This window comes from Danaus plexippus, assembly GCF_018135715.1.
Source record: "Danaus plexippus chromosome 29 unlocalized genomic scaffold, MEX_DaPlex mxdp_37, whole genome shotgun sequence".
NCBI lineage: Eukaryota > Metazoa > Arthropoda > Insecta > Lepidoptera > Nymphalidae > Danaus > Danaus plexippus.
In genome coordinates, this window is record NW_026869858.1 from 52,142 (window position 1) to 63,576 (window position 11,435).

The window sequence follows — 11,435 nt, forward strand, 5'->3', positions numbered from 1 at the left end:
TACTTTTTTCTTAATCTCCTTCGAACTAATATATTTCGTTTCGTTTTCGTGACTTATTTGAATAAAATCAGATGATTATTTTTAAAAAGTAATAAATTAAATTAATTTAAACATATTATTAAGAAGTCCGTTTAAAATAATCTCAATAAATGTTTTTTATTACTTTATAAAGTTGCGTATCCAAACTCATCCATGCTACATCAATCGTGTGTAACTGTCCTAACATCCTCAGTGCTGCCAACCTTACTGCTTCCTGTCAGTTAGTCTTTATATCAAAGCGGTTCGTGTTCCTCCTCAGTCCTTTCTCTGGTCTCAGTCAGCTGCGATCTTCCTCGTGTATCCGGCGTCTTCTTCAGTCATCTATTTCACGGCGAGTTCTTTACACGTCTCATTATAATGTGACTAGCTTTTGCCCGCGACTTCGTTCGCGTGGACTTCAGGTTCGTCCCGTCTAGTCTAGTAATAAGTAAGAAATACGGTAACTAAGCACTGCAGAGCCCTAATCATAGGCCTATAGGTAGCTACTGCAGTATGCTCCTATAAACTACATTTAACGATCTTTTTCCTTCAGCATAAACATGCAGATTCTTCGCTTTGGAAACACGTGAGCAAGCCACATAGAGCTGACCGTGAGAAAAACATGGCGTGCCCAAATGTAGGCCTGCTACCTTCAAGGTTTGACCCTGCGATTTGTTGATCGTCATTGAAAATGCGACTTTTAATGGGAACTGCAGGCGTTTAAAATTGAATGGCAAGTTGTTGGGTATGATTGGGATGCGCGGTATAAGAACATTGTCTCCCTTGGCTTCTCCAGTTAAAATTGTAGCCTTCACTATATGCCTTCCTAATTCGGTAACTCGCAACCGAGTACCGTTGCATAATCTTGGCGCATCCAGGTTACGCATTAACAAAACGGGTACACCTACCTTTAATTCCAACTTGTGTGATGGCACCCCGGACAACTCTAAAGAGTTTAGGAACTCTACGGGATAACTTGTAGTGTCATCGGATGACATAACTGTGTCAATGGAATTATACACTGATGTTTCGCTGTTTATTTCGGCCAAGATTTTTTTGTTTATTTTCGCAACAATCTCATTTTTTGGTGCCAATATGGTTCTTTCACACAACCAATTTTCGTCAAGAATATTTTGTTGCAGATTCGGAAAAACTTGTTCAATAAGTTCGTTTTCTGTCTCCACAGCATGACAAAATTGCTGTGTGAAAAGAACCATACCTTCTTGGTCGGTGTTTAGGTGGCCTTCACCAATTTCTAGCAGTTTTTGAGCATATGCTCCTGATTCGACATCGCTGAATAACTGGACTCGCATGTTAGTGGTAAGATAAAGCTTTTCAACTTTAGACCACAGATATGAGGCTTTTAGACATGCGTTAATTTCATCTGCTGCAGTGCCTCTCTCGATAACAGGTAAAGTCTGTCTAAAATCCCCTGCCAATAACACTAACACACCACCCATCAACTTTCGATTGCTGTGAATATCTTGTAGACAGCGATCAAGCGCCTCAATGGCGCGTTTGTGTGACATAGTGCACTCGTCCCACACGATCAGCATACATTGTTGCAAGAGGGCGCCACGGGCACTGCTCTTACTGATGTTGCACGTTGGGGTTTCTTCGCTCGCCAGATTAAGAGGCAATTTAAAAACCGAATGTGCCGTTCGTCCACCGCTCAGCAATGTTGCAGCGATCCCAGAGGAAGCCACCGCTAATGCAACTTTACGGTCCTTACGAATTTTTGCTAGAAGCAAATTAAGCAAAAATGTTTTACCTGTACCGCCCGGGGCGTCAAGAAAGAAAAGGCCGCCTTTGTCTAGCTCAACTCGTTGTAATATTTTGTTATAAATGTTTTTTTGTTCGGGTAGCAGGCGTGGTTCAGTTTCGCTGACCTGAGCGTCTAATAAAGCAATATCGTAGCTTAGCTCTTTGATCAAATCTGTCGACAACTCTCCTCGACGCTCTGGTGTAGGCATACCGAAGTCAGACAATTTCTTACCGGAAATCGTTATTATTTTGTCCTCTATATGTCTCAGTGCTTCATTGAAACATAGATCATTGTTGACTTGATCCATCCTTTCAAATCTATGCAAGATATCCTCCGATAATGCAGATTTATACTTATCCCATAGTTGAAGAGGATTGGATAAACCGCAAGTGCATATCAATATTGCAAATAGTTCTCTTATTTGCGAAGGAGAGCGACATAGCACTGCCTCTTCCATTGTGGCATCCCAGTGGTTGTCATCTTCCAACAAGCCCAACTTCTCACACGCTTGTCGAAAAGTTTCAAGTTCTTGGCCGTCAACTGTTTTTAGATCCAAAAAGCTAGTGGGGCCCTGTACTACATTCAGCAGCATTCGCAAACAGTAACATTCGAAGTTGCTAATATGCACTGTGTAAATGCGCCCAAGAGCATCTCCTGCCTTCACACCTGGCCAGCCGTCGACAGGTGTGCCTTGTAAACGACGTTTCCATTCTTTCGACGACACGTTCCATGTATAGTAGCGGGGTACGTCAACATAAAGTAATGTTTTTGCAAATGCGTCATTTTGGCAAAGCAGGAAAAATGCAGTTAGTGTCGTCTTAGGTGGTGCGGCCATTCTCTCTCTAAAATTGTTTTCAGTGAAGTAAATCCGCTGACCATTAGGCAGATGAACCGCAAGGTGAGTGACTGTTGGGTGTCTTTCATGCAGAGGCAGACCCAAGATCCGCCACGCTGCTTCGTTACTACTAACATATCTACCGGCTCGATACGTTTGCACCTCATCTCTCGGGTCAATATTAACATTCCCTTGCTGTCGAATGTTAAAAATAGCCTGGTCGCTGCCTTTGTTTATATATTTACAAATATATTTTATCGCCTGTACCGTATTGCAGAACTCTACATTTATGTGACAGTTATAAATTTTAGACAGAAGCGGAGAATATGGGACAATCCAGCTATTGCCAACCAATACTTCCTGTGTTCCACTTCGGGTTTTTAGAGTTATCGTACGGCCGCCATCTCCTGGTGTTCTACGCCTGTACAAAGGATAGCCTTTGTCGTTAGTTTGAGTATCTTTCAAAAGCGCCCTTGGATACTTTTTGGTGCATTTTCCTTCTTTCATGCATGGTGATGACGGATTTAGTGCACCACAGGGACCGTGAATCATATTTTTGGTTACAGTATCGTAGAGTTTTCGATCACTTTCTGGATTTGGTATCTCCGCACTTATGACTTCATCAATTTGGTTGGGGCGTAATTTTTCCGTCAACCACAGCAGTAAGTGCACGTGAGGCAGACCTCTTTTTTGCCACTCGATCGAGTACATGAAACACTTCATATCTCCAAATATTTTACCTTTTGTAAGTAGAGCAACCAATTATTGTACTTTTATTTTAAAAAACCTGGCAGTTAAGTCATGTCTGTCTGTTGCATTTTGACCTGGAATGAGCTCTTTAGTAATTTCTGGCCAAGCGGGATTACATGTCATTGTAATAAACAGATCAGGCCTCCCGTAGTTACGCACGTATGTGAACGCATCCGTTAACGCATCCAACGCATCACATAAATGTAGAGTTCTGCAATACGGTACAGGCGATAAACTCATGAAGATATCTCGGGCTATTTACAAATGACGATGGGAGTATTACCAATTGACCCAAATTGTTTGGATCTAACTCCGCATCATTCCTGACCGCGTCTTGTAAATGTATATAGTTTTCTGCTCGCAGTTTTGTTTGGTTTAAAGCAATAAACCTTAAGCGCTCACTCTCCACTTTGACATACATGTCCACCAAAAACTGAAGAATGAGAAGCCTACATTGAAGCAATAAATTAAAATTGTTGCGACGTACCATCATATGATATGCATAAAAGTCTTTGCACGACACTTTTTTGTTCGGTATAGGCTGTTTTGTAACTGGGTTTGTCTGAGGAATATCAAAACTGTACCCCTCTTGTCCTTTCCAAAAAATTATCGGGTACTCGAGAGCATCATAAAATCTATGAGTGTCCAGAACTCTAGTAAGCCGGCCATCGTGCGCCTGAATAACAATGTCCCGAGACGCAGTTTGTTCAGTACTAACTACTACGGCAGCTATTTCGTTTGTGGTCGGGGCATTGAATCGTCTTTCGTGTTCACCACGTGGTACACGATCTGGGTGTATCACGACCTTGTAATTATCGCTAGTCACTCTATCTTTAGCCATTTTAAATTCATGCACTAAAACGTTGTGATCATGTAGAACTTTTTGTATTTTTTGAACTGTGTTTCTTTCCACACCTGGTACGTACTCAGAACCCCTATCAACTTGTGCTGCCTCATCACCCATGAAATAAACTTGCAAAAATTTTGGTTGCGTATTAGCAGCAGGAAGCAAAGAGCCAATTGTGTGGTATATTTGCCCTTCAATTGTAAAAGTCGGGCAAAATCCTGGCATCGACACAATGTTATCAGCTCCAAAAGATGTCATATGGAAGCATGTATTGTATTTTCTTATGTTTTTTAAAAAACGGTGAGACTCATCTGTTTCATTTGAAAAAAGTTCTTTAAGAGGTGCAACAGGCTCGTCTATTGAAGGAAGAACTACTTTTCCTCCCGAACAACACATGCCTGCAGCTTCCTCTTTCCATTTAAGAGCACCGCAAAATCTGCATTCTTTATTCATCGCTTCTATTTTTATAAGCTTGTGGCTTTCGTAATCAAGAGTTTCATCGTACTTAAATGCAGCTTTATCGAATACTCCCCACGCGTTTCTTGTAAATATTAATCGTCGCTGTTGTGCCCTTTCAGCAACAGCGCGTCTGCGAGCTTCAGCAGCTTCAACAGTTTCAGTAGCTCTTTGGGACCCTATGTAAGTCGCTTGCTGACGACGTCGAGCTTGAGACTGTTCGGGTGTCTCAGAAGCCCGTTGAGATGCCAGATATTCAGCGTTCTGTTGACGTCGAGCTTGAGACTGTTCGGGTGTCTCCGCAGCCCGTTGAGATGCTAGATAGGTATTTATCACCGAAAGGGTATTTATCGCCGAAATTGCTATGACTCTGCATTTTAAATCTGTGATATCTTCGAAAATATTTATTTAATTTACATGCTGTAAAAAGCCATATTGATCTTTATTAAATGCACAATGTATTTAAGATACTTAATTGAATAAGGATTAATACTGCATTGTTTAAAATCGCTTCGTAAATAAGCCATTATTTCTCGTACAAAGTAAAGGATAAAAAATGGTTATTGTGGGTTATTCCTAAGAGATAAACATATACCATCACGGACTTTTTTGTAGACCTTTTTAAGTTGTACAATACTGTAGTAAATTGTTTTGATCTATCTTGTAGGATTCAGTCAGCGTTTGCAATGTAAGCGCAAAAAATGTGTTTTTTTTTTACGACCTCACATTAAAAACCTCAAAAATTGTAGCCTATGTGTTATTCTGATGTATAAGTTATATTGTGGTAAAGTTTCATTCAAATCCATTCAGTAGTTTTTACGTGAAAGAGTAACAAACATCCATACATCCATACTTACAAACTTTCGCCTTTATAATAGTAGTAGGATATACTTGACATTAATTTCCACTTCGTACAGTTGTTACTTGACATAAGACACAGTTTAATAACGTCGGCATTATTACACCTACGAGAGGGTAGGAACTTAAATTATATATAATTATTTTCTGAGCGCTATATTGGGCGTTGGCTTCTCAATATTAAATTTAGACCACACCCTTAAATAGATACTCTCTACTATATGAGCAATAATTTATTAGGAGGTGGGTAGTCTTTGTATGAAATAGTATTTTTTGTAAAGTTCCAGGACTCGTGAGAATATATAATTCAAGATGAGGGTAGGAGCTGTTGGTGGAGCGTCTGTTAGGACGTGGTCTGCGGACGAGAGGGAACCTTGTATGAAGAGAAGTGTACGTAGCTGATCCACGCTAGTAGTGTGACGGTATGTACTGTTGAATATTTAACATTATTCCGTTATTGTTTACAGTCGGATAGAACATTTTATACTAATAAAATTAAAAATGTTGAACTACAATCAAGTTTAGAGTTCATTTATATTGTTAATAATTTAAATTTTAATTAACTACGTTCTGAACAAAGTGGATAAGACATATGAATTCACACCTACCCGACTATAATACGAAGTTTGTGTAAGTGGAAAAGACGTTGCCAGCTCGTTTTCTGAAGCAAATTTAAAATGACTAGAATAATGTCGGTAATTCTGAAAAATATATATACAAGTTCGAAAGATACACTTGTACTTGACCAAGTAGAGCACTGATTCCTTTAGTTACTATTTTCGTTATTATTTTGTACGAACACGTAAGTAGACCCGTGACTTATGATACGCATAAATGAGTGATAGATTTTGTTTTGTTTCGCCGCAGAGGTCGCTAGTGGTTTATGAACGCCGGATATACCGTAAGGAGAGCCGCGTACTAAACATTTTCACGTACGAACACTTCTAACTTTTCACTAGCACCAGTTTTACTATTAGTCTCAGTAGTTCTACGAGTGGGAGTAGTAATTATTACTTGTTAGGAACTAAATTGACATTTTTATAAAATGTATTTCAGTCACACTTTCCACTTATAATTATATAATTTTATTTTCCTAACAATAGTTTGCACTTTTAATAATTATGAAATAAACAAATTACTGTAGTAATAACAAACAAATATATTTTATTGACAATAATAAATAAGTGTTTAGTTGACTTGTATTTACTTAATGGTCTGGTGTTTAGTTAGAAATAAATAATGTATGAACTGGCGTTGGTCATACAAAGGAAGAAATAACTGTGACTGTCCACTAACCAACAGTCGAATGTTGACTCAGTACTGGAGTAGAATAAAGACGATGTTATGTTCAAGAGACGGTTGTTTCGAACAATAGTTTTGTATCACGCGATGTTAATTGTAATTTAATATTATTTATTAGTCGGTTGTCAGATACAACATGTTACTGAGTTACGTCTGCATAATTTTTAGTAAATCGTCTAAAAAAAATGTCATTTGCTAAGTTTTGCAGTGTGCTTGAAATCGACTTTTTCGATTGTCATAAAATTTGATAATCAAGCAAATTTCGGTGCTCGATTTTTCCTTTTCATCTGTTCACTTGTCATACAAAGTTATTTACGAATCTTTCACTAAGTGAGGCAACAATATGATATTTAGTTATTAAAAATCAAAACAATACGACAAGAAAAATGGAATAAAAATGAAATCCGGGCTTATTCAAGTTATGCTGTGACATATTAAATCTTATTTATAATATTATTATGTCGTTTTTAGTGAGCAATGTGATGAGATATATGTTCAGAACGTACTTATAATATATATGAATCAATACTTTTGATTTAAAATAATTATGAGAAACAGCCGTCAGCGCCATCTATAGCCTCACTTGACTCAAACAACAGTCGTGACATTTAAGGAGTACTTTTTTGTTGTATCGGCGTAGTGTGTCAGAAGAAGCGCCATCTGTAGGGAGATAGTATAAAAAAGAAACCCTTTAAAATCTACATACAAAAGAATTTGTCTGTAATATTGTTTTTTATACTTTTAAATTGGCTTATTTAAATGTTTGCAGCTTCAAAGCCAAATTCAGAAATGGAACTTGGAATAGAATAAATGTTTTAATTAGTCTCGAATGGTTTAACGTTTAGCTCAAAGCGACATGAACTGGCAACCGCGTAATTTTTGATTTTATATACGTTATCTTAATTTCTCCACCGAATTTCACGAAATTTAACATTCAGAGGCTCCTGTTGATATTGACACAGTATTATATAACGGAATATACGTCAATAACGAAACTAATCGTGTCCTTACGCGTACCTTTAAGATGTTTCAATAACAATAACAAAAGTCTTAGTCACGGAAACGTTAACAAATAATAACTGATACTACACACTGTAAGTGCCTTATTATTATCAAACCTACTAGGGCTGCCTCCGAAGTACGTTCTAAGAATTAATGGATGTTAGCATGTAGTGTAAACACGAAACAAACATTGCCATTAATCTAAATTCATAAATTTACACACGTCATAGCGCTCACGTAAATTATTAAACGACTAATCAGAAACAGGAAACACACCGGACGTATTGCGAGGATCGAACAAGTGGTAAGATTACTTTATATATTGTAAAGAAATGAATCGACACAGCGACGGATGTTCAGTTGGTGGAATAAAAAGTCGATGCTTTTTGACGATCGTTTCCTAATAAAGTCACATTACAAGTCACTGTGAAACAAAATATAATCTTTGTGCCACGTCGTTTAATACTCAATTATTATCTTGCGATAGGCATAGTGTCCACTTCTCTGTAAGCTCTAATCTAACTTACCTTATATTGAAGTCCACGAACAAGTTCGGCTCCAGTCTCACAACCGATTATTAAAGACTTATCTAAAACCTGTAATGATCACTAATAACACAGTCGATTTTACTGACTCCAGTTCAGAGAACTTAAAGATAACGAACGTTTTGCGATCCTATTAAGAACTTTAAAAATTTTTATTAAAATCGATCCAAAGTAATTTAAAAGCAAAATATTCAATTAATTTACAATAACATCAAATAAGAATAACGCGTTTAGAAGATACGAAGTACCAAAGTGAGTACTTAAAGTTAGTCTCAATAGTTTGACCTAATTAGTTATTAAGTTATTTGACCCATACATTTAACTGACTCATAGTGAGATGCAGACGACACGTATAAGTTTACCATTGAATAAGTTTTACCTATTCCTTATTTATATTACATTATCTTAGAATAACATCCGTTACTTAGTTCCAGTGAAGACATTCCTTAATGTGTTTAATAATAAAAATTACTCACAGAATTCAACGTTCAATAACGTAAAGGGAACAGTGATCTGATTCCGTGGAGAATTCATACATAATATAAAGTATGACTCACCTGCACTGATCCCTATTATGGGGAATATAAAATAAAACACACATTTAAATGCACTTCATGAAGGCTTTAGTTTTGTTATGAAAATAAAAAACTTTTATAGATGAAGACCGACTATGTTTGATGACTGCAAGCTCTGACTGCACTGAACTAAGAATATAAGCTACGCCGTCTCCGAGCTCGTTAAGTCGCATCTGTGAGTCGGAGAGTCTTTGTCTTTATCTAAGTTGTATAAAACACGAAGCCAATACAATGGAAGGGCAATAAAAATAGACGAGGCAACGATTTCCGAGGTGTCCGTTACTTGGTGCGTGGCTGTGTAAGTTGAAATATTCCATTCAAATACGTTTATTCTGTGTCGGAAGATCCATACTGTTCGTAGACCACTTAAAGGAAAATCCCTTTTTATTATAACAATAATAAAGAGAAATAAGGCTTAAACGATATCTTTCGTTCGGATAAAATGTAAAATAATTAGGCGTCTGGTTCTAGTGTACTTCGTATTTATATGTACATGAATAGCGAATATTGGAAACCACTTTCATATATTCCATTGTTAGGAAATTCTCTAAAAACTAATAAAATATATTTAGAATACTAAGGTAGTCAATACTAGATGGCGCCACCAAGCACCATGACGAATGAGTCATTGTTTATTACTTTGTAGAAACCGTAACATTAAAGCTTCTTAAAAACAGATGGCGTTGTTAGCAGAAAGCTTTCCTTTCGTTTGTTAACATCATTAGTGACAACATAATAAAATCCACATCAAAACCTTCAATAAGATTTTATTTAAATACCAGTCTACATTTAAAACTTTTCGTAATACATTTAACGCTATAAACCAAAATGATACCTGTCTCCACTCTCCAGACGCACACAGTAAATTAAACTACCCACATGCTAAAACATAAAAATAGCGGTGCATATTCTCTTTTATAGTAAATTAAATAAAAACGAAATTAATATTATAATGAGTCGGAACTACATTTAAATTTCAAAGAATCTTTCTCATTAAAATTTATATATAATTAAAAATGACGTAAAACAAATTTTTACTTGTTGCCAACCTTCACAATTTAAAACGTCCTGTAAAGTCTGATATGCACTACACTAATGTATGGCTCTCGGTATACGTTATATAAATTAATAAAAGCCATACTAATACTAGTATTTTTTAGTAACTTTTTGTTAAATCTGTTAGTTATTATTTTATAAAGATATTTTTACTTTTTTCTTAATCTCCTTCGAACTTCAATATATTTCGTTTCGTTTTCGTGACTTATTTGAATAAAATCAGATGATTATTTTTAAAAAGTAATAAATTAAATTAATTTAAACATATTATTAAGAAGTCCGTTTAAAATAATAAGTTTTTTATTACTTTATAAAGTTACGTATCCAAACACATCCATGCTACATCCATTGTGTGTAACTGTCCTAACATCCTCAGTGTTGCCAACCTTACTGCTTCTGTCAGTTAGTCTTTAAATCAAAGCGGTTCGTGTTCCTCCTCAGTCCTTCCTCTGGACTCAGTCAGCTGCGATCTTCCTCGTGTCTCTGTCGTCTTCTTCAGTCGTCTGTTTTATTTCACGGTGAGTTCTTTACACGTCTCATTATAACGTGATATACTTGACATTAATTTCTACTTCGTACAATTGTTACTTGACATAAGAAACCGTTTAATAACGTCGGCATTATTACACCTACTAGAGGGTAGGAACTTAAATTATATATAATTATTTTCTGAGCGCAATATTGGGCGTTGGCTTCTCAATATTAAATTTAGACCACACCCTTAAATAGGTACTCTCTATTATATGAGCAATAAATTATTAGGAAGTGGGTAGTCTTTGTATGAAATAGTATTTTTTGTAACGTTCCAGGACTCGTGAGAATATATAATTCAAGATGAAGGTAGGAGCTGTTTGTGGAGCGTGGACGTGGTCTGCGGACGAGAGGGAACCTTGTATGAAGAGAAGTGTACGTAGCTGATCCACGCTAGTAGTGTGACGGTATGTACTGTTGAATATTTAACATTATTCCGTTGTTATTTAGAGTCGGATAGAACATTTTATAATAATAAAATTAAAAATGTTGAACTACAATTAAGTTTAGAATTCATTTATATTGTTAATAATTTAAATTTTAATTAACTACGTTCTAAACAAGCTAGATAAGATATAAATTCGCACCTACCCGACTATAATACGAAAATCCCTACTTTGAAGGAAGTTTCTAACCACTGTATAGTTTGTGTAAGTGGTAAAGCGTTGCCAGCTCGTTTTCTAAAGCAAACTTAAAATGACTCGAATAATGTCGGTAATTCTGAAAAATATATATACAAGTTCGAAAGATACAATTGTACTTTAACAAGAAGAGCACTGATTCGTTTATTTACTATTTTCGTTATTATTTTGTACGAACACGTAATTAGACCCCTGACTTATGATACGTATGAACTTGTTTCGCCGCAGAGGTCGCTAGTGGTTCATTAACGTCG

At 36.4% G+C, this 11,435-nt stretch overlaps 1 protein-coding gene across 1 annotated transcript; it reads right to left on the reverse strand.

Annotated features, from left to right (window-relative positions):
- Nucleotides 1-521: 521 nt before the first annotated feature.
- On the reverse strand, nt 522-3,341 carry LOC133320552 (uncharacterized). The gene has a single exon (XM_061529157.1). The coding sequence runs from the start codon at nt 3,339-3,341 to the stop codon at nt 522-524; it is 2,820 nt and encodes a 939-aa protein (XP_061385141.1).
- Between the last annotated feature and the right edge of the window lie 8,094 nt (nt 3,342-11,435).